Here is a 27,674-nt window from a genome sequence, read left to right as displayed (position 1 = left end):
CGCCGAGCTGCACGTGGTGGATGCCAGTAACATGTTGAGAGTGAATGAAAACGTTCTTGATGGGGAGAAGAACAAGGGAGTATCTGATGCCACTGAGCAAGAGGTGACCTGGGCAAGGATCCAGAGCCTTCATTTTACAAATTCAACAGCCGCGGAGGTCTGAGGAGTGGCAACAAAAAGCATGCTTTCCAGCTGCCTGAGCCCCTTACAGGTCACCTCCTCTCTTCCCCTTTCACCCCATGAAGCACCAACAATCAACACTCCTTAACCTGAATAAGAAAACTGTCTCAGAGGTTAAAGAACTTGCCCAAGGTTACCGGGTGTACCAGGCAGGATTAGAAATCCAAGGAAATGGCAACCCACTCCAGTATTCTTGCCTGGGAAATCCCATGGACAGGGAAGCCTGGCAGGGTACAGTCCATGGGGTCGCAAGGGCTGCACACGACTTAGCGACTAAACCACCACTGTTTCCCTGAGTAGCCTGAGAGCTAGGAGATACTTGGGGGAGGTGGTAACTTCCTTGTTTCCCTGCTGGGCCCAGACGAAAGACGAGGGTGCGCGTTCAGCTTCAGAGCTCTCAGCGCTCCCAGCCGAGCCCGGATCTCGGAGGCAAAAAGCGGGGAACTCGACCCCGCCCCGACACACCGCAGGAGCCCCGTCTCGTTCCGGGCCACTCTTCCACGGAAATGGCCCGGTAGGAACAGAAAGGGAAGGAGGGGCCGCCGGCCAGGCCAGGACCCCTGACGCATAGCTTCAAACGGCGTGCCACCGCCGGCCTGCCGGGAAAGCGCGAGCGCAGACCAATCGGGCCGGAGGCGGAGACCGGTTGGCTCCCGAGCTCGCCCGGCGGGGCGGGGAGCCTGGGAGGAGGAGGGAGGGGCCGGCACGGGGGCGGGGCGCGGTGCCAGCCCGAGGCCGAGCCCTCTTCGCCCCACCCCAAGGGAGCCCGGCCGGGGGGCATCGCCCCAGCCCTCCCCTCCCCCCGCAGGGCCCGTGCCTGTTGGGGACCCTCCACGTGACTTGGTGATGCAGAACGGTTATGACCTTCACCGTGTGTCTGTGAACGCGAGGGTCCCAGCAACAGTGCGGGTTTGCACCCGGCCCTGCCGGTGGGTGCGGGGATGTGTGGGAGTGTGGGCATGTGTGGGTGTGTTGGGGAGGGTGCCCAGCGACATGTGACAAAGACTCTCGTCTCTGGGAGATGGTGAAGGGGCCCGCGAGCTGGCGCTTTGTCTGCCTGTCTGCAGAGTGACGGTTCGCGCAGCGGCAGCAGGCGCCCGTGCGGTGCAGGATGCCGGGGCGCCAGGGTGGCCGGGGGCGCGCGCGCCTGTGCCCGGGTGAGTGCGCTGCGGCAGCACCGGGGGGGTGCGCGGCGGGTCCGCGCCGGCCCGGGCCTCGGGCGTGACCAGGAGCCACCCGTGGGCGCTGCAGTGGCCGCGTGTCCGGGTGACCTCGGGAGCCGGCCTGGACCCGGGTGGATCCCCGCGCGCCCCTCCCCGTCCGCTCTCCACGTGCGTGTCCGCGGTGCGCGTGCTCGTTGGCGCGCACCCGCCAGCCTGTCGCTGCTGCCGCCGCCGCTGCCGCCGCCGCGAATCGCTCCGGGAAAAGGTGCCGGGAACCGAGTGAGCCGGGGCCGCGGGCCCGAGCGCCATGGGCCGGAAGGCGCGCGGAGCGCGGCTGGTCAGCCCCGGGCCTCATCCCCGCGGGAGAGCCGCCTGGAGTCGGCAGGGGCCGGCCGGGCCCACGGGGAGGCCGGCCCGCGCCCCCTGAGCTACGGACACCAGGTGAGGGGTCCGTGGGGGGCAGTGTGGGGAGCGGCCGGGGAGGGGCGGGGGCCCCCCGGGAGGGCTTGGGGAGGCACCTTAGCCGGCGGGGGAGGGGATGGCGCCGAAGGGATGCTGGCGAGTCCAGGGGACGCCAGGGGAAGGAAGTTCCGGGACCCTCCCTGCGCTCCCGGCCACCTCCGCTTCCTGCTCACGCCTCACCTTGTCCCCAGAGCCTGGGCTCCCCCTCACGGCTTGGGAAATGTGACCTTTATTCCGGGGGCCTGGCTCTGCAGGCCCCAGCCTGCTCTCAGCTTTGGGGGACCCCTTGGGCCTTTGACCCTGACCCCACCCCCAGGCCAGGCTCTGGAAGCTGCCCCCCACCCAAGATCGGCCCGGGGGCAAGTGGGCAGTGGTGCCAGCCCCACCTGTGCCTGGGCTGTGGCCCTTCCTACAGGGCGCTCACCATGGCCCCGCCGCTCCTGCTGCTGCTGCTGGCCAGTGGAGCGGCTGCCTGCCCACTACCCTGCATCTGCCAGAACCTGTCGGAGTCGCTCAGCACCCTCTGTGCCCACCGAGGCCTGCTGTTTGTGCCGCCCAACGTGGACCGGCGCACGGTGGAGCTGCGGCTGGCTGACAACTTCATCCAGGCCCTGGGACCGCCGGACTTCCGCAACATGACCGGGCTGGTGGACCTGACGCTGTCCCGCAACGCCATCACCCGCATCGGGGCCCGCGCCTTCGGGGACCTGGAGAGCCTGCGCTCCCTGCACCTGGACGGCAACAGACTGGCGGAGCTGGGCGCGGGCAGCCTGCGGGGACCCGCCAACCTGCAGCACCTCATCCTCAGCGGCAACCAGCTGGGCCGCATCGCACCGGGAGCCTTCGACGACTTCCTGGGCAGCTTGGAGGACCTGGACCTGTCCTACAACAACCTGCGGCAGGTGCCCTGGGCCGGCATCGGCGCTATGCCTGCCCTGCACACCCTCAACCTGGATCACAACCTCATCGACGCACTGCCCCCGGGCGCCTTCGCCCAGCTCAGCCAGCTCTCCCGCCTTGACCTCACCTCCAACCGCCTGGCCACGCTGGCACCCGACCCGCTCTTCTCCCGGGGCCGCCACGCTGAGGCCTCGCCCGCGCCGCTGGTGCTGAGCTTCAGCGGGAACCCCCTGCACTGCAACTGCGAGCTGCTTTGGCTGCGACGGCTGGCGCGGCCCGACGACCTGGAGACCTGCGCCTCCCCGCCCGGCCTGGCTGGCCGCTACTTCTGGACGGTGCCCGAGGGCGAGTTCTCCTGTGAGCCGCCCCTCATCGCCCGCCACACGCAGCGCCTCTGGGTGCTGGAGGGCCAGCGGGCCACGCTGCGGTGCCGGGCCCTCGGCGACCCGGCGCCCACCATGCACTGGGTTGGCCCCGATGACCGGCTGGTGGGCAACTCCTCCCGAGCCCGGGCTTTTCCCAACGGGACCCTGGAGATCGGGGTGACGGGCTCCGGGGACGCAGGGGCCTACACCTGCATTGCTACCAACCCGGCCGGCGAGGCCACGGCCCGCGTCGAACTGCGGGTGCTGGCTCTGCCCCACGGGGGGAACGGCAGCACCGAGGGGGGCCGCCCAGGGCCCTCGGACATCGCGGCCTCAGCCCGCACGGCCGCGGAGGGCGAGGGCACGCCCGAGTCAGAGCCGGCCGTGCAGGTGACGGAGGTGACCGCCACCTCGGGGCTGGTGAGCTGGGGGCCGGGGCGGCCAGCGGACCCCGTGTGGATGTTCCAGCTCCAGTACAACAGCAGCGAGGACGAGACCCTCATCTACCGGTGAGGGGGTGCTCTGCAGTCCAGGGCCCCCAGCTTGGGAGCCGCCCTCCTCTGAGCCGGCTCTGCCCGCTCCGGGGAGGGCTGGCCACCTCTCCTGCCTCTGCTCTCTCCTGGGGCTTCCATGCACCCCTTCTCAGCTTCCGAGCTGCCTGGGGGTCGTGGGGGCTGCAGGGGGAGGGGAGGGGGGAAGGGGGGAGGCTGTGCCCCACAAGGTCTCAGGCAAGGCTGGCAGGTGGGGCTCAGGGTGCTGGCGCCTGTGTTTAGGCGCACGGGCTTAGCCACACGGGCACTGCTGTGTGATTTTCCGCAGCCTCTGAGGCCGGCCCGGGGTAGGCCTGGGTGTTAACGGGCACACCTGTCTGCCCTGCACCATCTCCAGGGCCACACGTGCCTGTCTGTTTTCTCTGCCTTCTGAAGTGAACACACAGGCTCCTGTGGGCCTAGGGAAGGGGCTCTTCAGAGCTGGGACCTGGGGGCGTGTGGTGGGGGGAGGGCAGTGGGCTGTGAAAGGAGCTTCAAGGCCTTGTGGCCCTGGGCAGGGGGAGGGGGCGGGGACGGGGGCTTGGACCCCAGGCCTGCTCTCTGATCCCCTGCCGTTGCCTGCAGGATCGTCCCGGCCTCCAGCCATCACTTCCTGCTGAAGCACCTGGTCCCGGGTGCCGACTACGACCTCTGTCTGCTGGCGCTGTCACCCGCCGCTGGGCCCTCTGACCTCACTGCCACCCGGCTGCTGGGCTGTGCCCACTTCTCCACGCTGCCAGCCACACCCCTGTGCCACGCCCTGCAGGCCCACGTGCTGGGCGGGACCCTGACTGTGGCCGTGGGGGGCGTGCTGGTGGCTGCCTTACTGGTCTTCACTGTGGCCTTGCTGGTTCGGGGCCGGGGGGCCGGGAACGGCCGTCTCCCCCTCAAGCTCAGCCATGTGCAGTCGCAGACCAACGGAGGCCCCAGCCCCACACCCAAGGCGCACCCCCCACGCAGCCCACCGCCTCGCCCCCAGCGCAGCTGCTCCCTGGACCTGGGGGACAGCGGCGGGTGCTATGGTTATGCCAGGCGCCTCGGAGGGGCCTGGGCCCGACGGAGCCACTCTGTGCACGGGGGGCTGCTCGGGGCCGGGGGCCGGGGGACGGGGGGCAGCGCCGAGCGGCTGGAGGAGAGCGTGGTCTGAGGGCTGGGAGACCGCCTTGGGGGCCGGAGGGTACAGGCAGGCGGCCTCCTGGCCTGGTGGGTCAGCGTGGCCAGAGAGCCCCCCCTGGCCCTCCCCTCGGTGCCTCAGGCAGGACAGGGGCCCTTGCCCTGGTTCTGGCCTGCAGTCAGGCAAAACGGGACAGGTCCCTGTGACAGGTGCTCACGGCCTCCAAGTGGGGGCTGCAGCCGCCAAGTGGAAGTCTTGTTTGTCTTTATAATAAAATTATTGGGGTCACCTCAGTGCTAGTCTCCGGTCTTGTCCTGCCCGGCTCCCTGAGGGGCCTGTGGAAGCACAGACAAGCGGGGTCAGGCTGGGGCTCCCAGGCCTGTGGAGGCGGCCCCAGCAGCCTGGGTGCCCGTGGGCCCTAGGGTGCCCCGGAGAGCAGGCAGCTCTGTGCCCACATCTATATGCAGAGGACGCCCCTTCCTGGAGCGTGCGGCCAGGACGCTCGCCTGGCGTGGGCATCAGTGCGCGCAGAGCAGCAGCGGGAGCCTGTGGGGGACGGCCCAGCCTTCCGGGCAACGGGACCTGAGCTGGTAACTCAGAAAGTCCCCACTGGCCCCTGCTGGTGACAGCGTCTTTCCCCATTGGCCAAGGTGCCTTCAGGATTTGTAATGTCAAACCAAAGGGGCTGGAATCACACCGCCCTGCTCTCAGTCTGGGACCCCTGGAGGGCTCCTGTCAGGGGTGCAGGCCCCGAGTGGGGTCTTGGCTCTCAGCTGCTCCTGACGCCCCTCTTGCTGGACACCCCGGGGCAAACACCAGGGGGCACCAGGCCCCCATGGCCACAGCTCTGGTCCCCACCTCGAGGAACCAGGCTTGGGGCGGCGTGCCCTGCCCTGTCCCACCCTCTCCGGGCGCACATCCCCACCAGCCCGTGGCCCAGATGGCCTCCTCTGGGAGCAGCCTTCAACCACTGCTCCCAAGCGTCGGCTGGGAGGAAGCTGCAAACACACCCCAGGCACGCGTGGTTCTCCGCTGGTGCCAGGAGCACCCAGGCGCTTTGAGAACATGCAGGTGCCCGGGCCCCGCTGTGGAGGGGGGTGTGGCACCCCAGCCCGCGGGGCTGTACCTGTGCTGAGGGGTGGTGTGCCTTTCTGCCTAAGGCCTGCTGTGCCTCTGATGGGCAGCCTGGTGAGAGCTGGTGTGGTAAGGTGCGCGTGTATGCGTGTGCCGGCTGAGCTCACACACGTATGCATGGTGCTGACACACACGTGTGCCTGCCCGCCCAGCCCCGGAACACATACCTGGATGTGGCCCAAGAGAGAACCTGGTTTAAATAAAGTGAAGCAGGGTTCAGCGAAGAGGAGCAGGAGAGCGTGAGCCGCGCCAGGGCAGTGTGGAGGGCGGCAGGGCCGGTGCCCGGTCTGGGCACGCACCGGGGGGCACTGGGGCCCCAGCTTGCTGCCAGCCTCCCACCTTCCTTGGCCTCTGTGGCCCTGGCTCCCTCCTCCACCTTCTGGCGTGAAGGCAGTGGGAGCTTGGGAGCCCCCTAGCCTGTCGGATGGGTGGACAGTCCTCTGGCCCGGGGTCACCAGCAGGACAAGAGCACAGGGGTGGGCAGGTGAGGGGTGGGGTGGCCGGGCCCCCCGCTCGCCAGTCACCTGGCCCAGAGCAGCCCCAGATGCAGCCTGCTGCCATGCCACATCCTGACCACATGTGCAGAAAACAGCCCCTGACAGGGTGCCCCAAGGCTCTTCACGGAAGCACAGATCCCCCAGCGCCGGGAGACAGCCCTGTCCTGTGAGGGGGGCTGAGAGGGGCCACTGCCCCGTGGGCTCCTCCCTCCCGTCTGCTTTTTGAAAAGGTGAAGGGGATGGAGGAGGGCTGAGCGAGGACAGCGCTGCCCACGTGGCCCAGACCCGGCGCCCAGCCTGGACCCAGCAGGACCCACTGAGAAGGCAGGGGCTGCGGGGTGCCGTGCGCGGTGTGGGGACTCGGGGGGCAGCTCCCCCACCGTGGGCTGGGCAGTGTGGTTCCCTGCCCCCGGCCCTGCAGCAGGTCTAAAGTGGCGTATGCCCAGGGCAGGCCCACGGCTATGCGGAGGCACTGGCCTCGGACACAAGACAGCCTGCGGCAGTGACTTCACCTCCAGCTATGGACGCAGGTGACAAGGATGACCCAGAGGCCAGGGGCATCTTGGGCCTGCAGCCGCTCACCTTCACGCCTCGGACTCGGAACTCGGCAAGGGCTCTGCTCATCTTGGTGGCGGCCGTGGGGTGGTCCTTGCCGTGGGCGATGACCTTGACCAGCAGGGAGTCATAGTGGGGGGAGATGACAGCGCCTTGGAAGGCAGAGGCGTTGTCCAGGCGGATGCCCATGCCCTCCCCGCTCCGGAACACCTGCGGGCAGAGGTGGCCCAGTCAGGCCCAGGTCTGAAGCTGGAGTCGAGATGCGGCACCCCCGTGGCCCCAGGCTGGACCAGCATGGGCCGGCAGGGCGCCAAGAGTCACGCACAGGTGACCCCCAACTCTGGTTTGAGGAGTTCTGCTTCATTTCTGCCAGCAAACCGAGGGGCACCCCACCGGCTCTAAGGGCCACAGTCACGGTTTCCTCCTCCCTGAGAGGAGCTGGCAGGGTGGGGAGCATGGGCCCCGCCAGCCCCAGGCTCGAGGCCCCACTCACAGGGCTGACGCGGAGCCAGCAGGACACGGATGGGCCAGACCTGCCACCCGCCTGCTTGACCAGCCCTCTTGCCTTTCAGATTCATTTGTTCACTCATTCAGTCCACAGCGCGTATGCCCACCTCACGCCAGGCACTGGGGACACAGCAGCTAAAACAGAGGCCCTGCTCGAGCAGCGCTCCCAGCCTGCGGGCCGAGGGGACAGACGAAGGAGGAAATACACAGACGAGTGACCAGGGCGGTGCAGGACGGAGCCAGGCAAGGCAGGCAGGCTGAGGGGGCCCTTAACATCCAGTGATAGGGAAGGCCTCGGGGTCCCCCGCCTCCCCTCCCTGTCAAGTGGGAGACGGAGGAGCAGTGAGCCGATGAGAAACGCTGGGACCAGACGCAAGGAGATGCACGTGAGCCCACAGGCCCAGACAGGGAAGCAGAGGGCAAGGGTCAGAGAGGCGGCTCAGGGGCACATTCGGGGGCTCCCAGGAGTCCCACGGTAGAGACTCAGGGTGGGGGAAGGGGCTTTGGGCGTGAATGCCCGGGGTGGGGGCCTCGTGAGCAGCACCAGCCAGGGAGACGGGGAGCGGGAGGGACAAGCCGGGGGCCTAGGGACACGCACTGCACCGCGTTTCCGCGTCTAAGGGACACAGCCTGTGCTCGATAAAAAGGAACTTAATAAAATATTTAAGCGTGAACACTCAGCTGTGAGCAGGAACTGTCAGCTAAAAATATTCTGTGGTAAACCAGGCTCGGAGGATCCAGGCCTCGGAGGTGGAGCTGGAGCGGGGCTGCCCCTGCCCGCCGAGGGCAGGCTCGATGGGGCGCCCGCTGGACAGCGCTCCGGCCTGGGAGCAGGCCCCAACCTGTGGACCTGGATCCTTCCAGAAACAGCCTTGGCGGCAGCTCTGCCTCAAGCTAAGCAGCTGATGCGACTCTCAGAACCAGATTGTTCCCCACCCCGCCCGGCCGCCCCAGTCTCTCCTCTCGGGCTCAGTGACTGAGAATCACCCTCCTGTCCCCCCGCTGGTCTGCTTCCCCAGAGGCCTGGGCCAGAGCAGGCAGCGGGAGGGCCGCAGAGTGCTGACTTGGGGCCAGAGGTATTCTTAGCCGGGGCGTGAGGCAGGGCCGGGGGCCCAGCCGGCCCGAGGGCTCCTGCCTGCAGCCAGCCCAGAGGCGGGGGCGGGGGGAGCCCCCCCAGGCCCCCTCTCAGCCCCTGGCCCCCCATGCCCCTGCTCAGTCTCTTCCCTGTACCCACCATCTCCCGGACTCCTGCATGCATCCCTGACGGGTCCCCTGGCCCAGGCCAGCCCCTCCGCTGAGACCTCCGGGTCCTCATCCCTCGTGCGCCCGGCTCCTCCACCAGGCTGAAGGCAGGACCGAAGCCAGCGGGACCGCTCAGTGGGCAGCGAAGCTTTGGGTCTTTGTGAGACGAGTCGAGGACCTGGGCTCTGTTTCCGGGGATCCCGCACTTCGCTTCACCCAGCAAACCTCCCTGTCCCAGCCGGTGGCCTTTCCAGCCTCCATGGCAGCCTCTCCCAGGAATGCTCTCCCCTTTAGTGCTGGACGGCACCTGGCTCCCACGTATTCTAAGTCAGCTTCCAGTCAGCTCCAGTGAGGCGCCCCCTTCACTGCTGGGCCCACAGGTTCCCTCGTGCCCCCCGGAGAAGCGCCTTCGCGCAGACCAAGCCAGGCAGCAGGCTCCGGCGGAGGCGGCCTACCTCGATGCGGCCGGTGTCGGGCTGGAAGCTGCGTGCAGGGTCCTCGGTGGTAACCCGGCACTGGATGGCGCAGCCGTTGATGCGGATGTTCTCCTGCCGGAGGCCCAGGTCAGGCAGGCTCCGGCCCTCGGCCACGTGGATCTGGGCGTGGACCAGGTCCACACTGCAGGTGGGGGGAGGGACGGGGAGGGGGGCAGCGTGAGGCCCCCGGCCCTGCCTGCTGGCCCTCACCAGCCTCCTCCTGACCACGCCCGGGCTGAGAGCCCTGCAGGGTCCGCCTGAGGAGGACGGTGGCTGGAGGAGCAGCTGAGATGTTAGCAGCGCCCTGGGCTTGCCCCCCAGCTCCTCCCCCCACTCTGCCCTGCACCCTCCCTGTCCCCCTGCCTCCCCCAGACCCTCCCGAGGTCAGACCCTCCCTCTCAGAGCGGTACTGCTACTCTGTATGTGGTGGGTGGGGTGGGGGTCGGTTTGCCAGAGAACAGGGCTGTAATGAATGAATGGGGCCACAGCTAATGGAGGCTCCACACTTGTGGGCACCGTTGTGGTCAGGTGCCACCCTCCTAGGACCTGCATTGCAGCTAGGCTTGTCCCCAAGACCCCCCACCCTGCCCCAGAGAAGATCTCAGAGTACAACCTCCACACGAGCCTGGTTTTCTAAGCACACCCTCCCTGATTGCCATGCTCCTAAGGACAGCAACAAATTCAAGTGGAACAGCTGTTAAAAAACTCCGGGTTTTAACTTTATTGTCACTGAGGCTGTGGTAAGGACAGCCGGGAAACGCTGCTGGCAGACCCTCCTCAGTGTTTGTACGTCAGCAGCAATGATGACCACTGTGCATCGCCACGCGTCCACACCGTGGACTGTGGCTGCGCCCTTCCCAAGCTTTACCTCCACAGAAATGCTCTGAGAGCCGCCAACATCCCCATCAGAGGACGAGCCTGAGGGTCAGAGAGGCTGCAGCCCAACCAAGCTCTATGCGGCTCGTGACCTGGGAGGAACCTGCGCCTGAGTCTGTGTCTCTCTGACACAGAAGAACCTCTGCTCGGGAGCAAGCAAAGAGCTCGACCCTTAGCAGGACCGGCTCAGGGCAGGCTCAAGATTGATGAAAAATTTCCAGCATCGTGAAGGGGAAAGTCTCACGGGGCCAGAGGGTGAGGCTGGAGCATGTGGTCAACTCAGCCTTGACCTGGAGACAGGGAGGACTCTGGGGGCTCTCACACCTGCCAGGTGAGGGCAGGTGCCCCAGCAGCGTCCTCAGTCTCAGGTTGGGTCAGAGGTTGAAGAAGGAGCAGTCAGGAAAGTTCCATGGTGGGACGGACTGGCCCAAGGCCAGGGCATAACACTTTGACAGCTCAACATATGTATTTTGAAACGAAGAGAATCCATATTGTTTATAAAATGGGCAGGTTTTTTTGGGAAATGTCTCTATGTAATGCTTGTGGGAGGACCAATCGGTACAGGTGATCTAGAAAGCTCTTTAGGTGGTGGTGGTGTTCAGTTGCTAAGTAGTGTCCACTAGCTGGTCACTCTCTGTGACCCCATGAACTGCAGCGTGCCAGGCTTCCCTCTCCTTCACTCTCTCTCTAGGTGAGATGTTGCTTATTTATCGCTCAGGTAATCCTACTAAAGACGCGTGTCCTCAGAACTCTTCAGAGAGGTGGGCAAAGATTTAGGCCCAAAGATGTTAAGTGACACACCCTTAAAAGCCACAAAAGTAAAAAACCACCTGATTGTTTAAAAATAGAGGACCATGGAGATCAGTTGGAAACCTCCCAGAAGGTGGAACAGTGTGCAGCCACTTCCAAGAATTGAAAAAATAATGGGAACCCCTTAGACAAACATGACATTTGAAATGTAGAATAAAAGTCATATACAAAACATCTCAATTGTGTCAAACTACTTATACAGTTAAGTAAATAAAGATGGAAAGAAACCAAACGATTTAGCGTGGGCTTAGGAGATACAGCACAGGGCTTGAGAGGACCAGCTGTGCGACCTCAGGCCACTCTCTTAACCTCTCTGAGCCCCGGTTTTGTCATCTGCAAATTGGGGCTGACTGATGCCTTGGGGATGCGCAGCGCACAGAGCCGCCCGCTGGGAGCCTCCCAGCGTCCTGGTTCCGAGCAGCGGGGCCTGAGACCTGTTCGTTTGCTCCTTTGTACAAACTCTCACAATGGCATGTGATGCTTGTATAATACTTTTCATAAAAAACGAAGTACACGGGTCCCTAACTATTCTCCATCAGTGGACAGTGAGCTCCCCAGGAACCCCCGACGCGGGTTTTACACGAGATGTGGGAGACGTCCTTCCCATCCCCGTCCCCGCCGTGTGCAGCTGCGCCTGGCCCCAGAGGCCGCCCCGCCCTGCCCCGCGCCGCTGGCTGCGCCCGTGCTCACTCGGTGATCTCCTCGGTCACCGTGTGCTCCACCTGCAGGCGCGAGTTGACCTCGATGAAGTAGTGCTTGCCGTGCTTGTCCACCAGGAACTCCACGGTGCCCGCGTTCTCGTAGCCCACCTGCGGGGCGGCTTCGTTAAGCAGGGGTCTGTGGTGAGCGCCCAGTGGGGGCGCAGGTTCATCCACTGGGCTGCTTCCATAGTAAAACAGACTGGCCAACCCCACCCCACCCGACAGCAGGCAGAGGGCCAGCCCTGCCCCCGGGGGGTGAGCGCCCAGCCCCCGCAGCTGGGCCCGGCCTGGACGTCTCCCCAGGCCTCCCGGGAGCCTCTGAAGGCTGCGCCCAGCTTGTCCAGGTGAGACCTGAGCAGAGCTCCCACCGGCCCAGATGCTACCCTCGCCCCTAGCGGTTCCTCAGCTTTGGGACATGGGCCCCACCCGTGTGTACCCTGGCCTCTCCTGGATCCTCCTGACACTTAGAGGGTCTTCAGAAAGCTCCCCTCAGCTTTACTCTGCCATCGCCTCTGGTTACTACCCAAAGAGACGCCATCTGAGAGGGACCTCATCAGAGGTCCTGTACCTCAAAACACACGCCTCATTCTAGCGTCACTTCCGGTCCCACCAAAACCACACCCTAGACTTCACTCCCTCAAATCTGTTCTAGAATGAGACACTTCATAAGCCAATAAATAAGACCAAACTCAAGGCAAGAAAACTCCTATGAAAGAAGCAAAACCTCAACTATAATCAGACCCTAATCAACGCCTCACGTTAGCCATGGCTGGAGCCTCACTGGCTCTCTGTTTGGGGAAGGTCCCAGCAGCGTCTGTAGCCTGGGGCCTGGGCTGCCTGGGAGCCTGAGGGGGCTCAGCCCTGGAGGGGAGAGGCCCAGGGGCCCACTGGGCGGAGGGGACAGTGGACCTGAAAATACGCCCCCTCAGGGCTCTGGGAGGCCGAGGCCGGGGCAGGGTGCCTGGCCTCTGAGTGGGGCTGGGGTCAGGGGCACCAGAAGAAGAGAGAGCGGGGCCCCTGCTCCAGCCTGGCCGGCCCACGGGCGCTCATTCCGCAGCCCCCAGAGTGCAGACAGGAGGCGGCGGCCCTGAGGCGTGAACAGGGTGCAGTAGACGGGATGCCGGCCAGTTAGGCATGAGTGAGAAAGAAACGCCTGAACTGAGGAAGAAACGCCTGAACACCGTTCCTTAATCCTGACGGAAGCCCCTGCTGCCCCCCGGAAGCTTGGTCTGTGCTGAGGAGCGCTGAGGCAAGGCCAGCGGCTCTCTCTCTCCCTCCTCCTCACGGCCCTTCCAGTCTCCAGGCCTGGCCTCTGGGCCCAGTGCCTCCGCGACGGCACAGCGCAGATCCCAAGGGCCTGGCATCGGCCCCCTGCCTCCTGTCCTTCCGGAGTCGGTCACCCTGGGCCTCCCTGTCCTGCAGCAGCTGACCACCCTGGGCCCCCCGTGACCGCCAGGTGTGAGGCTGTGTCCGCGGGAGCTCAAAGCAAGCCGGGAGCAGGCTCCTTGTCTCCACTTGGGGAGGAGGCCACTGCGCCGTGGCTCTCAGCTCTGTCCCCTGCCCCTCACCTGCTTTGCAAGCTTGACAGAGTCGCTAGTGAGCCGGGTGCGCAGCTGGGGGTCCAAGTGGGCAGCCGGGGCGATCTCCACCACTTTCTGGTGCCGCCGCTGGATGGAGCAGTCCCGCTCATAGAGGTGAAGGATGTTTCCGTACTGGTCCCCTGGGATGCGGGTAAGCCGGGCTCAGCCCCCGGGGGATCTGGACACCCCTGAATCCCCAGACGAGCACCATGGCTGTTCAGCACTGCTCCCAGGGGTGGCTCAGCAGCGGCTCCAAACAGCACACCAGGCCTCAGGTCTGACCAGCCTGGCACCCGCAGCCCACCTTCCTGGGGAAGGTTCCACAGAGGAAGAGCTCCTGTAGCTTTCCCAAAGCCCAGGAAGACCAGGGGCCCCCACTGCCTCATGCTGCTGCCCCCGGAACGCCCAACTCACCCAGGATCTGCACCTCGATGTGGCGTGGCTTCTCGATGAACTTCTCCACGAACAGCGCCCCATTCCCGAAGGCGGCCAGAGCCTCCGAGTAGGCTCGGGTGTAGTTCTCCTCCAGCTCCTGGGAGGGCAGGCGGGGGCCCAGGAGACGGTGGGGCCTGAGCTCTGTCTTCCCCCCAGCACCCCTCTCCCTGGTCCCTCTGCAGGTGGCCGCCCAGCCTCAGCTTCCGCTCACCTCGTAGCTGTGCACGACCCTCATGCCGCGGCCCCCGCCCCCGTAGGCGGCCTTGAAGATGATGGGGAAGCCGTAGGTGTTGGAGAACTCGTGGGCCTCGTGCAGGGAAGTGATGGGGGCATCCGTGCCGGGCACCACGGGCACTCCTGTTGGCAGACAGGCAGGTCAGGCCACAGCCCGCCAACCCCACCCAGACGGCCCCTCGCGGGAGCTAGGCAGCCCCCACCCTCACCTGCAGCGATGGCGATGGCCCGGGCCTCCACCTTGTCGCCCATCTTGCGGACCACCTCGGGGCTTGGCCCAATGAACCGGACCCCAGCATCCTGGCAGGCCTGGGCAAAGTCGGCCCGCTCCGACAGGAACCCGTAGCCTGGGTGCACAGCGTCCACGTTGTTTTCCTGGTGGGCGGGCGGGGGTGGTCAGAAGGGATGAGCACCCCTCAAAGCCCTTCACACAGCTCCCCAGCCCTGTGGCCCTCCTACCTGCCTCACCTCACTCGCTCCATTCACTCACTCATTTACCCATTCACTCATTCATTCCTCAGTCACTCATTCATTCAGTCACTCATTTGCTCATTCATTTGCTTAGTCACCCATGCACACAGTCAGTCATTCATTCACTCAGTCACTCATTCAGGTAGTCACTCACTCATTCATTCACTCATTCATTCACCTTTTCACAGGGACTTTCGGCCAGGGAGCATTGGAGATGGGAGGGAGAGCGGGGCAGGCACAGGACCCAGTCCCAGCTCTCAAGAGTTCCCCATCCCCACCTAGCCCCTCACCTTGGCGACCTTAATGATGTCTGGAATGTGCAGATAGGCCTGCACCGGGGCGAGACCCCGGCCGATGAGGTAGGCTTCGTCAGCTTTCTGTCGGTGCATTTGGCCCGTGTCCTGCTCCGAGTAGACAGCCACCGTGCGGATGCCCAGCTCCGTGCAGGCCCGGAACACGCGGATGGCGATCTCGCCTGGGGGGTGGGGACAGGGTAACAGGACAAGAAGTTAGATCCTGGAGTCCCAAGAGACGCAGAAACAGGGGCAGGAAGCTAGGGCAGGCCCCACCGGGCTCACCTCTGTTGGCCACCATGACCTTCTTGATAGGCTTGTACTCCAGGCGCCGGACATTGGGCGAGGCAGCGGTGGCGGTGGAGGTCCGGCGGATAGCCAGGAGCCTCAGGCTCCCTCGGACAGTCCGAAACTTCAGCATCTAGGAAGGGAGGTCACAGCCTGCTTAGAGCAGCCCCACGGCGGCCAGCACCACCGCTGCCTCAGTTCCTGGCCAGGCCCGGCATTCCCTGAAGGCTGACTGGCTATAGCGAAGGGAAGAGAGTCATCCCCAACCGGCATCCCAAACTCACCCTCATACTCTCATACTCTGAATTCTAAAGCACCACATTTCAAACTTTTACAACAATTTCAGAGGCCAGCAAGCGGCCCTGCGTGACCGCGGTGTGTAAGGCCAGTGTCAGTCCAGGCTGCCCCGGGCTTTAGAACCTCCGGCCCCACACTGACCCCTTCGGCCTCCCTCAGGGTTCTGTCTGGCTGGGCAGGGAGGGTGACAATGGAGCTCCCCAGGAGAGAAGCTGCAACAATGTGCCCTCCGGAAGTGCAGCCTCTACTCAGATAAAATGCAGATTTCTTCAAACTGCAGGAACTGTCCTTTCTACAAGGGCTACTCAGTAAATTAGTCATGAAAGCCAGCTGAGGGCCAGTGAAACCTGCCAGTCACAAAAAGACAAATACTGCGTGATTCCACTTAGATGAGGTTCCCAGAGTCACCACATTCACAGAGGCAGACAGCGGGAGGGTGGGGGCCAGGGGCGGGCGGTGGGGGAGTTAAGTGTTTAAAGGGGACAGAGTTTCCGTGCCGCAGGACAGCTAAGCCCAAGCGCCACACCCGCTGAGCCCGCGCTCTGCCGCTCCTGAAGTCCACGCGCTCTAGAGCCCGCGCCGGCAACAAGAGAAGCCACCTCAATGAGAAGCCCGCGCACCGCACGCAGAGCCCCCCTCTCACCTCAACGGGAAAGGGCCCACGCGCAGCGAAGAAGACCTAGCGCAGCCACAGATTAATTCATTCATTCATTAAAAAATAATAAAGGGGACAGAGTTTCCATTCTGTGAGATTTAGAAGTTCTGGAAATGGCCAGAGGTGACGGTTGCACAAAGATGTGAGTGGATGTAACGCCACTGGCCTAACTATACACTTAAAATCAGTTACAAGAGCAAATTACGTCACACACATTTTTTCAGAATGAAAAGAATTTTTAAAAAGCCAACAGGGCAATCTCCCTCCCAGAATGCAAAACATCTTCGGAGATTGACCATCCCCCTCATTTCACAAATGACGAAAACCAAGGCCCGGAAAAGCTTTAAATGATGTGGTCAGAGTCACACAGCTTTTATAGCAGAGCCCAAACTGGCATTTGGTCCTTTTCGCCTGCTCCAGGGCCTCCACCCAGCTAAGCCTGTCATCTATTTCTTCACAAAGTTTAAATGCCTGACTCATCCATTTTAAGTAAGAAACATTATAGGCAACGCTGGTAGCTCAGGTAGTAAAGACTCCACCTGTAATGCAATGCAGGAGACATAAGAGATGTGGGTTTGATGCCTGGGTTGGGAAGACCTCTGGAGAAAGAAATGGCAACCCACTCAGTATTCTTGCCAGGAGAACTCCCGTGGACAGAGGAGTCTGGCGGGCTACAGTCCACAGGGTCACAAAAGAGTCGGACACAACCGAGCGACTAAATCACCACCAAGGAACATAAAAATCTATTCAATAAATCAGATACTGCTAAAACCTCACAGTGTCATATCGTGGCCAACAAGACGGAGAAGGGGAAATAAAGACCAAGTAGAAAGAAAAGAGGAGAAAAGAAATAAGGAGATAAATAGAAGAAAGAGAAAAAGAGGGAAGCCCTTCAACCAAGGGGAGAGAAGGCAGCCCTTCAAGCATCAACCGCGCCACGCACAGCACCAGGCCAGGGCAGGAACGTCTCAGCTCTCACAGGAGGCCGACCCCGGGAAGGAGAAAAGAAAAGGGCAAAACCAGACAGAAATAGGTCCTTTCAGATCATGATTAGTGCCTCATGGGCAAGAAAACAGGTAATTTTTTGGCGAATTACTGGCAGGAACCTGAACGGGGGAAGCAGCAGCCACGTCCAGATCTGAGCTGCAGGGCACGCACCCCAGGAGAGTAACAGCCACGGCCAAGGACTCGAGGGCCGCCTCTTCAACCTGTCTGTGGGTCCGAGGGAAATAAGCCAAGGTCTAGCTGACACCAGTGGAGGAGATCACAGCAGGAGCCCCCAGGACCTGCTCACAGTCAGTGCCAAAGTACCAGCTGGGCCTCGGACATGTGACTTCCACACCTTCCTGAAAACCACTGAGCTTCCAACGGTCTCCTGTCAGCTCCCCCTCACAGGTCTACCAGCAGCACCGGCTGCACCAGCTTCCGGCTTCAGCCACCCACCCAGCTGGAGGGGAGTGCTTTCCCGGCAGAGCAGCCTGGAGCAGGCAGGCCCTGGTGGTCAATGGCGCACACCCCAGGGGGCCAGTGTGGGGATGGATCTTGCCCCCATCCTGGGCACCAGATGCCTGCTCTGCTCAGGGCTGCAGGCGGGAATCTGTGGGACGACGCAGAGTAGAAAGAGCCCAAATGGCCATGAGGGTCAAGTGAAGAAAGGCAAAGTGTTCTCCAGGACAGGTGTGAACAGCAGATACAAGTGGCTAATGAACTGTTGACAGTCCCACCTCACCAGAAATCACCACGTTCAAAGGGGAACAGGGGGTGTTGCTTGTGCCTATGAAACTAGCAACAGAGTTGTGATCAATCAGATTTAGTGCTGCTAAGGCCTCTGGGCCTTATTTTCTTGGGCTTCAAGAAATCACTGTGGACAGTGACTGCAGCCATGAAATTAAAAGATGCCTGCTTCTTGGAAGGAAAGCTATGACAAACCTAGAAAGTGTATTAAAAACAGAGACATTACTTTGCCAACAAAGGTCCGTCTAGTCAAAACTATGGTTTTTCCAATAGTCATGTACGGATGTGAGAGTTGGGCCATAAAGAAGGCTGAGTGCCGAAGAATCGATGCTTTCAAACTGTGGTGTGAAGAAGACTCTTGGAGTCCCTTGGACTGCAAGGAGATCAAACCACTCAATCCTAAAGGAAATCAACCCTGAATATTCATTGGAAGGACTGATGTCAAAGTTGAAGCTTCAATACTTTGGCCACCTGATTCGAAGAGCTGACTCACTGGAAAAGACCCTGATGCTGGGAAAGACTGAAGGCAGGAAGAGAAGGGGATGACAGGATGAGATGGTTAGATAGCATCACTGACTCAATGGACATGAATCTGAGCAAACTCTGGGAGATAGTGGAGGACAGAGGAGTCTGGTGTGCTGCCGTCCACGGGGTAGCAAAGAGTCGGACACAACTTAGCGGCTGAACAACAACAAGCCCACTGGGAAGCAGGCCCACAGGCAAGGTCTAGAGATCAGGGCAGCTCTCTGAAAGCAGTTCACAAAACCTATCAAGAGCCTTTAAAATATTTATGCCCCTTGGTCAGGCCATCACCAATCTAGGAACCCAACCCCAAAATATTCTAAAATGGGAACCAAGATGGATGCAGAAAGATGTTCAGATCAGCATTATTTACAATAGCAAATGACTAGAAGCCACTTAAAGAGCCAATATTAGGGCATCAATACAAACGAACATTATATAACCATGGAAAATGGTGGCAGAGTTTTGATGACATGGGAAATGCTTATAATATGATGCTTTTAAAAAAAGATAAATAATATGATCTCATGAAGTTTTATTTAGAGCAAGAAAAATAACTAGCAAGAACTCAGCATTCACTTACTCCTATGTTCTAGAATTGGCAAGGTGTTTCTTTTCTTCCTTATTCCTTCTCTTTCTCTACATGTTCTATGCAACGGTTTTTCCAGTAGTCATGTAAGGATGCAAGCTGCTGCTGCTAAGTCGCTTCAGTCAAGTCCGACTCTGTGCGACCCCATAGACGGCAGCCCACCAGGCTGCCCCGTCCCTGGGATTCTCCAGGCAAGAACACTGGAGTGGGTTGCCATGTCCTTCTCCAATGCATGAAAGTGAAAAGTGAAAGTGAAGTCGCTAAGTCATGTCTGACTCTTCGCGGCCCCATGGACTGCAGCCTTCCAGGCTCCTCCGTCCATGGGATTTTCCAGGCAAGAGTACTGGAGTGGGGTGCCATTGTCTTCTCCGAAGGATGCAAGAGTTGGACCATAAAGAAGGCTGAGTGCTAAAGAATCAATGCTTTCGAACTGTGGTGTTGGAGAAGACTCTTGAGAGTCCTTTGGACTGTAAGGAGATCAAACCAGTCAGTCCTAAAGGAAATCAGTCCTGAACACTCATTGAAAGGACTGATGCTGAAGCTAAAGCTCAAATACTTTGGTCACCTGATGCGAAGAGCCGACTCACTGGAAAAGACCCTGATACTGGGAAAGACTGAAAGCAGGAGGAGAAGGGGACGGCAGAGGATGAGATGGTTGGATGGAATCACTGATTCAACGGACATGAGTTTGAGCAAGCTCCAGGAGATAGTGGACAGGGAAGCCTGGCGTGCTGTAGTCCATGGGGTCGCAAAGACTTGGACGCGACTTAACAACTGAACCAAACTGATACGTTCTGTATTTTCTCCAGTGGGGATTATTATTTATAATCAGAAAAGAAAATAAAGAAATATATAGAGGAAACAGAAGACCTTTACAGAAAAAAGCCAAGAGGAGTTCCTGAAGCGTCCTTCTCAGTGAGGTGACTGGCCTTGGCTTCCATCCTGTGAAACAACCCCTTCTAGGGGGGCCGGCCTCCCAGAGGGCTCATCCCACCGCCCACTGCATCTTCCTCACCGGTTGGCCAGGGAAGCCCGCTACAGGTCTTCCCCCCCGTCTGCAGGTGGGCAGCCTCACAGCGGGTTCCACTGGCACGGAGACTCTCCACCCCCAGGGACGAGTCATCCTGGGCAGGGAGGCCTGCTCTTTTCTTCCACGAGGATGCGTTTATCCCTTCAGATTCTCAGGCACTTACGCATGTCTTATGAGTAAATAGGTCATATTCTCTCCCCACCCCTACCACACACACTTCCTGATCCCTTTTCCAATGAAAAGAGAGATCCCTGGAGGCTCTGGTCAGAGGGTGGGGGTGCGGAGGGAGGACCAAGAGCCTCCCCAGCTCAGTCAGGAAACAAGAACCATCCAGCCCAAGACTCTCATACTCTTTACATTTGACCCTCACAAGTGCTTTAGACAGCAAGGATTTCCTTGGCATCCTGCTTTACAAATCAAGAACCTGGGTTCTGGGCACTGGAGGTGGGGGACCTCTGAACACCCTGGAGCTCCGTGTCCCGTGCAGAGGGAAGCAAGCACAGGCCTGGACTTGACCTGGGGTTCGGGGGCAGGCAGGCAGATGTTCGCAGAAGGGGAAAGGTCACTATCGTTCGCTGAAGTCAGAGTGGTGGTTGAGAGTGGGCAGGGGGCAGCCACGTCCACCAGCGGCAGCCCAGTGTGAACCCGGAGTCAGCGGGCTGGGCCTGCCCCGCGCCACCTGACCTTGGGAGACCCAGGCACCCCAATTCGTCCTCTGTGAAAGAGGGCGACACCACCCCCAACCTGGGCAGGTCGACCTGGGCTCACTGACAGGGGCTGCCATCACCGTCTCCCCCCGGTCCTTCCTCCCAGACGAGCGTGGGGTGCGTGAAGGAAGGCCCTCTGTTGCCCACCCTGCAGGGTGCTCATTCCCGTCCAGACCAGCAAGGCAGCGCCGGCCCAGGGGGTCTCGCTGGACAAGGGTGCGCACGCGGACAGCAGACGGAAGACCGCCAGCTGACAAGGGGGCCCGGGACACTCACCCCTCACCAGCCAAGACCCGGTGCTGCTTCTGCTCTGCCTGAGGCGGTCACTGGCCCAGAATACAAAGTTCTCCCGCCCAGGCTGCCAGAGGCTGGGGCAGCTGCCAAGGCTGAAACTGGGGGAAGGGGCGCCCGGAGCAGGGGTGTCAGATGCCTGGGAGCACAGGGGAGGCAGGGAGGCTGGGTCACGCAGGTAGCAGGAGCTATGCAGCCTGGGGCCCGGCTCCTCTATCCCCAGGGACCCGGACAGACCAAGGAGGAGGCATCCCGAGGCCAGCAGTGGGGGTCAGTCTGCAGGTGGAGCGGGTCTGGGCGGCTGGCCGGACGGGGCTCTCGTGGACGACAGAGGGCATGGGTCACAGGTCCCTAACAGAGGGCATGGGTCACAGCCCCTCGCAGCCTGGACGCAGCCCCGCAGCTCGGTTCCTGGCTCAGCCACACGTGACCCCACCCCCCATCGGCAAAGCCAGGCCTGGGTCTTGAGGACACAATGGTGACTAAAACCACCTCTGCGTTCCCAGGACATCTCAGAACTTGGTCAACCCAGCACCCAGCCTTCTCCTGAGTCAAATCCCCCTCGCCTCCCAGACCTGAGGCCCAGGAGGTCCGGCTGCCCGGCGCCTCCAAAGGCCTTTCCTGAACCAGCTACAGCTGGGAGAAAACCTCAGGACAGACTGGGCCGCCCCAGAGGCCTCCCTTCCGGGAAGTGGGGCCCTCGTGGGTCGAGTGTGTGATCGTTCACTCGGGGTGTGCTGAGTCTGGGGGTGTGGGTTGGGCTGATGGGAGGAGCCGGGTGGGCAGGGCTCAGGGTGGCAAGGCAGGAAGCCAGGCACCTGCTGAGACTCAACACCTGGCGAGACCCGCGTGGAAACAGAGGGCCTACGGGGGGAACAGTGGAGAAGGCCTCAGGGCACCGACTTCCTTCCCCTAGTTCTAGAGGCAGGAGCTGCCTCTGGTGTTCAGAGGGGCTCTCCCAGCCTGAGATCAGGCTCTGGCACCCTGGAGGGACCTGGTACCAGGCTCTCCTCACAGCGCCACTTTCTCAGCGCTGGCCTCCCCTCGAGCACTGCTCTGAGAGCATCCTCATCACCTCACCGCAGGGTAGGGACCCGGTGGCGGCCCCCGTCACAGGAGGGCAGTGTGGGCAGGGCCAGGCGCTCACCGCAGGGCCACACGGCACCTTGCTTTGGGGTTTTGGTTGCGGGATAGGAACCCAAAAGTCCTCAAGGTCGTTGACAGTTTAGTGGAGAATTGTCCTTAAAAAACTCCGAGTGGGGAGGGAGGTGGGAGGGGGGTTCAGGATTGGGACACGTGTACACCAGTGGCGGATTCATGTTGATGTATGGCAAAACCAATACAATATTGTACAGTAATTAGCCTCCAATTAAAATTAAAAAAAAAAAAACAAACTCCGAGGCCCCCGTTAACCAAACTTGACACCTTGGGAAGCCCTGGTGTTCCATTGCATCAGTGGACCCTCCCCAGGCTGCTGCAGATGGGACTCCCTCACGGGCTGGGTCTCTTAGCAGGGAGAGGACCCTCAGAGGCGGCCAGGGACCCGCCAGCCTCAGGTCACCTGCCTCAGGAACACCATGTGGCCTCAGTTAGCGCTGCGGATACACGTGAGTGAAAAACCTCCCTTTCTGATCTCAGAGGTGGGAGAGTGACAAGCAAGAGAAGGCCACGGCCACGGCCCCAAGATCCCTTACCTGGCTGCCGTTCCAGAGAGCCGACAGGCCCAGAGCGGCCCGTCTGCTATTTTTGCAAATGCCAGCTGACAGATCCCTTTCCTTGGCCCCGGGTTTGTAAGTTAGAGACAGGGAGTGAGGCGGCTTTGACTCTCACTTGGGACGGGTAAACAACGCCTCGCCAGCGAGAGCGAGCGGGGAGCTGGGAACACCTGTCTCTCCCCTGCTGCCTCTCAGCATGACTCCCCAGACAGTCGGCTTCGCTTCCAGCTCAGTCCCTCCCCGGCACTGAGTGGATCAGCTCAGTGTTCTCCTTCCAGAACAGAACAACGGCGACAATCCATCCGACGGTCCGGTCAGGAGCATGCCGACAACAACCTGCGGCTTGAGGCGGGGGAGGTCTCGACCTTGTGGGCCGGCCTGCTGACCTGCCCTGCGCTGACCTGCCCCTGCGGCTTCTACAGCCTCCACGCTGGCCAAGCTCCAGCTCTATCTGTGCCAGGCGCGCGGGGAGCAGCGCAGCTGGAAGGGTCTCTGCTCTTCCCAGGCCCTGGGATCTGCACGTACTCACTCAGGTCGTCCTCACAGCTTTAACAGAAGGAACCAGACATCGTGAGGTCAAGTCACGCTCCAGGTCACCCAGCAAGGCCAGTTCTGACCCCGATCTGTACACCTCCCTCCAGAGCAAGAGTGCTGACTCTTTAGGGCAGGGGTCCCCAACCTCCGGGACCAGATGCCTGATGATCTGAGGTAAAGTGGACTTAATAGAAATAAGGTGCACGATAAATGTCACGCGCTTGAATCATCCTGAAACCAGCCCCCAACACCCCGTCCATGGAAAAACTGTCTTCCGTGAAACCGGTCCCTGGGGCCGAAAACACTGGGGACCGCTGCGTCAGGGCAGAGGGAGTCCTCACCTCACTAAGGGAGGAAGTCGGGGCTTTCATCAGAAGCACAGCCTGCAGGCACTTGAAAACCAAAAGCCAAAAGCCCACTCCTGATGAAAACGTGTCACTGCCTCAACTTGGGCAGGAATCCCAGTGGTCTCAGCACTTCCCACCAGACAGCAGGCTAACGGCGCTGGCAACCGTGTGTCCCCGCTGAGCTACGGCAGCTTCAATTTGTCCAATAAATCATCAAGATGTCTCTAGAAGTCCCACTACGTCGTGACCTAAACTACATCTCCCAGGCTGCCTCTCGCAACCAGGAGCAGTGCAAAATTCCGCTGTTGAGCCATCACCGCCCAAATGGTGGTCCAGACAATACGGCCGCGGGGCTAGGGCAGCCACGCTGGGGTCAGGGTCAGCAGCCACCTGAATGACCGCTGTGGCCAAGCGGCGGGCCCAGGAGTGCTCCTCAGAGGGGTTGTATTACTTCCGCCCTAAATACCCGTTCTTCACACAGCATCTCCTGCAGACGCAGTGGGCAACTGTGGGCGGCAGACAGAGGAAAGGAGAGCCACAGTCCTGCTCCGGGGGTGACTAGCTGGTGTGTCAGCTTTGGAAGCCCACAGCCTGCACTGCCCACCCCCAGGCCACAAGTCCTTCGGCATATCCACCTCAGATGGGGGCTGGAGCCGCCAGACGGGAGGTGGGGAGGGGGCAGAGGGGAGAGTGGGTCAGAAACAGACCCCGGAATCTCCAAATTAACTAAGGAGGCGCCTTCCCATACAGTGACTTCCTACCCACTGCCCCCTACACCGGCACCCCCACCGGGCTCTGTCCCTGGCCCCCAGAGGCCCCCAGTGGCTGGCTGCCAGCAAAAAAGCAGGTCAGAACCGGAAAAAGAGAGTTCTTGGCAGAGGGCTCCACGCTGTGGCAGAAGCGAGCCGCTGACGGACGGGGCCCGCTCTCGGGGAGCCTTCGTTCCAAGCAGCTCCGTGCTGTCCTAACCGTGTCCGATGGAGGCCCCGGGCTGGCGGCCAGCGGGACAGATGCAAGGGGAAGACCGCCTGAGCTGCCAGGCTGCAGCAGCTGACATCAAAGCACCAGCGAGAGGACAGACCGAGGCTGCGATTTCGGAGTAGGGGCAGTTGAAGGGAGGATACGAGACACAGGGAAAGTGACAGAAGAAGAAGAAAGGGGCGTGGGGATACCAAAGGCGGGAGCAGACGCGGAGCGGAAACGCACAGGGCCCGGGGCAGCACGGCCCGGCCCCTACCCCGAGAGGCAGTTCCAAGCTGCCCCGCCACCGTGTCTCTGTATCGCCCTGGTCAATCTTTGAGTCAGGGGGCAGGCAGAGGGGAGAGGGAGGTACAGTGACAACTGAAACCACGGGCCCTGTCTGGGCCAAAGGGACCTGTGGACGGGGAAGCAGGGAGGTTCAGGGAAAGAGGTTGTGAGGATCCTGGCAGGCAGGCGAGGGTGAGGAGAGGGCTTGTGGGCACAGCAGTGGCTGCCCCGTCCCAGCCTCGTATGTGGGCAGGGAGACCAGGTGGTGCTAGTGGTAAAGAACCCGCCTGCCAATGAAGGAGACCTAAGAGACGCGGGTTCAACCCCTGGGTCAGGAAGATCCCTCAGAGGAGGGCATGGCCACCCGCCCCAGTATTCTTGCCTGGAGAATCCCAGGGACAGAGGAGCCTGGTGGGCAACAGTCCATGCGGTCACAAAGTCAGACACAGCTGAAGAGACTTAGCACGCACACGTGCAGACCTGCAGGGAAAACACTGCCCCCTGGTGCAAAAGGAGCACTACTGCCGACCTGCACAGGCGCCTGGACGCCGGCTGGCTCACGGAGGGAAGGCAGTAGCCTGAAATTCTCCACATGCTTCAAGACCACACAGAAAGGCCTTCCTGCACACCCCCACCTCCCCAAACTGCTCAGATACCCTTCTTCAGGGGGCCATTCGTCTTGAGCAAAGCTCTGTCACTCTCCCTGCCACAATCCACTGTCCTCTGGTTTGTGTGCGTTCTCAGCGAGGCTGTGTCTGGGAACTTGATGCTCCAGCAACTCACTGACCGTCTCACCAGATGCTGTGAGGGCTTCCTGGACGGGACTCTCTGTCTGTTTCGCCCCTCACTGTCTCCCTAGCACCATGTCCAGTGCCCGACACCAAAATGAGCTGTCTGGGAAATGAATGAGTGAATGAATGAATGAGTACTCCAGGCCACACGAACTTGCAGAGTAATGTGAGCGCCTAGACGAAGATAAATAAGGCATGGCCCCTCCTGGGAGCAGCACACGCAAGCCACTGGGACTGTCCCTGACACAGAGATAAGAGCCCAAAGTGTTGACAAGGAAGGTCAAAGGGACAAGGTCAGCAAACAAAATAGCTCCCAGACGGACAGTGGAAACCAGGACAGTGTTTCAGGGCCGAGTGGGGTGACAGGCACTAAAGCCTAGATTCTAAACATGGCTGGACAATGCTCTGCAAGGAGACACCTAAGCACATCAGGCGTACAGGTGGTCCGGAAAACTCCCCAACACCTCCATGGCACACTCACCCCAGCTGGAGAGTCACAGAGGATCTTGTCCCCCCTCGCTCACCCAGGTCACCCCAATTTCAAGGTGGAGCAAAGTGGACACCAGCGTTTGGGCTGAATTTTTGTTCCCCCCGAAATATGTGAGAGTGCCAAGCCCAGGGCTTCAGAAGGTGACTCGCTGGAAACGTAATCCGCAACAATGAGGTCGTTAGGGTGGGCCTCACCCAGTCTGCTTGGTGTCCTTATAAAAGAGGAAACGTGAACACCGAGAGACACAGGCGAGGATGTGGAGACTCAGCGAGAAGACAGCCTCATGCCTGGAGAGAACGCCAAGGGCTGCTGGAAACACCGGAAGCTGGAAGAGATAAGGAAAGATCCTCCCCTAGAACTGTCAGAGGGAGCGTGGTGCTGCAGACACCTTGACTTTGGACTTCCGGTCTCCAGACTGAGACCACACATCTCTGCTGGCGGAAGCCATCCCAGGTTTGGTACTTTGCTAAGGCAGCCCAGGGAAACAAACAGACCTGTGTTGCCCACAAAAGACTGGAACCTGTAGAGACCCTAAACTAGGGACTGGGGAGCACGCTGTGTTAAAAATGCCCCCTTGGGCTTCCCAGGAGGTCCAGCGGTGAGGACTCTGGGCTTCCACCGCAGCGGGAATGGGTTCCACCCCTGTCGGGGAATTAAGGTCCCACAAGCTGAGAGGTACACAGCCAAAAAATAAAAAACAACCCTTCTCTCACCTGCTCAGCTTCAAGCAGGTCACAGCAGGGGCCTTCAGAGCGTGGAGCTATTTAGGACTGTGATCAGCACCCCCTCTGGGACAGGGAAGGCCGAGTGGGTGGCAGCAAAAACGAGTCTGTGCTGAACAGTGCCGATGCCAACATACAGCTGCATTGAGAGTGGGCAGACTTGGCAGGAAGACCTCCTGAAGAAAGACACCAAGGGGATAAACCAAAGGATAAGGAAGGAGGCAGGTCAGGCATGGGGACATCAGGAGCAAAGGCAAAGGAGCAAACAGCCTGGCAAGCGTCCACTGAGGCGAGAGGCAGGGAGTGAGCTGCCCGGGAGATGAAGGGCAGACACTCGGACTCCAGGTCACCAGCCTGCACATATAGCAAGGGGCGCAGACTCACCCTCAACTCCAGGGAATACGACCCAGGAGGCCAGGCAGGGGAGGAGGGATTTGCAGTTTAGAGGGGCCGCTCTGGCTGTTCTGAGGAGCCTGAATTTGAGGAGGAAAGACTAGAGGTGGAGGAGGAACAAGGAAGATGTTCTAACACGCATGTTAGTTGCTAAGTCATGTCCGATTCTTTACGAGCCCATGGACGGTAGCCCACCAGGCTCGTCTGCCCATGGAATTTTCCAGGCAAGAATACTGGAGTGGATTGCCATTTCCTTCTCCAGGGGATCTTCTCAACCCAGGGATTGAACCTGGGTCTCCTGCATCACAGGCAGGTTCTGTGCCGTCTGAGCCCCCAGGGAAGCCATTCTAACACAGGCAAGAGAAAATGAGGGCAAGAAACACACTGGGGGTATCACCTCTGGACCTGTCAAACAACAGTGAAGAGGCCGCTGGCGAGGGTGGCTCTCGGTTCCTGTTTAAGGGGAGGGGTGAACAGGGGCGATGCCAAGTTAAGGAACATAGACGCGGAAGTAGGCAGAGGCAAGCAACTTCCATTTTGACCCTGATGAGCTGGAATTAACCGTGAGCTCTTCAGCTGGGGAAGCCAAACAGGCTGCTAGGCGTGAGTCTGCCATGTCCTGAGCAGGAGAAGGTCTGGGGGCCCCTCCTGCTGGGAGAAGAGAGCAGGATGGATGGATAGGGTGGCCAGAAACATCCACTAACCAGGACCAGCCAGGGCCACGGAAGTGTCATGAGAGCTGAGGTTCCAAGGAACGTTCAGTGTCTAAGGCAACAAGAGTCAGTGGGAGGCGGGG

General features: G+C 60.9%; 2 protein-coding genes across 16 annotated transcripts in view; one reads left to right on the top strand and one right to left on the bottom strand.

The window, feature by feature from the left end:
- The window catches only part of PC (pyruvate carboxylase), a 103,340-nt gene that overhangs the window by 6,834 nt on the left and 68,832 nt on the right, over positions 1-27,674 (bottom strand). For 6 of the 15 annotated variants that reach the window (XM_055580698.1, XM_055580697.1, XM_055580687.1 and 3 more), the window contains 9 exons: positions 14,811-14,946; positions 14,523-14,707; positions 13,971-14,136; positions 13,739-13,884; positions 13,507-13,624; positions 13,081-13,232; positions 11,502-11,620; positions 9,105-9,267; positions 6,928-7,110 (listed from right to left, as the gene is read on the bottom strand). In XM_055580698.1, the coding sequence (XP_055436673.1) occupies positions 6,928-7,110; positions 9,105-9,267; positions 11,502-11,620; positions 13,081-13,232; positions 13,507-13,624; positions 13,739-13,884; positions 13,971-14,136; positions 14,523-14,707; positions 14,811-14,946 (1,368 nt within the window). Of the gene's footprint in view, positions 1-6,927; positions 7,111-9,104; positions 9,268-11,501; positions 11,621-13,080; positions 13,233-13,506; positions 13,625-13,738; positions 13,885-13,970; positions 14,137-14,522; positions 14,708-14,810; positions 14,947-22,332; positions 23,008-23,228; positions 23,408-25,957; positions 26,089-26,476; positions 26,662-26,869; positions 26,991-27,674 lie in introns of those variants that run through there. The other 9 variants (XM_055580694.1, XM_055580690.1, XM_055580695.1 and 6 more) reach the window with 5 other exon arrangements.
- LRFN4 (leucine rich repeat and fibronectin type III domain containing 4) lies at positions 953-4,998 on the top strand. The gene is made up of 3 exons (XM_055580703.1): positions 953-1,784; positions 2,221-3,579; positions 4,186-4,998. Exons 2-3 carry the CDS (start codon positions 2,231-2,233, stop codon positions 4,745-4,747), a joined length of 1,911 nt encoding a protein of 636 aa, XP_055436678.1. The 5' UTR covers positions 953-1,784; positions 2,221-2,230; the 3' UTR covers positions 4,748-4,998.

The sequence above is a fragment of the Bubalus kerabau genome, chromosome 5 (assembly GCF_029407905.1).
Source record: "Bubalus kerabau isolate K-KA32 ecotype Philippines breed swamp buffalo chromosome 5, PCC_UOA_SB_1v2, whole genome shotgun sequence".
NCBI lineage: Eukaryota > Metazoa > Chordata > Mammalia > Artiodactyla > Bovidae > Bubalus > Bubalus kerabau.
Note: the sequence above shows the minus strand (reverse complement) of the source record. Positions and strands in the feature narration are given on the sequence as shown.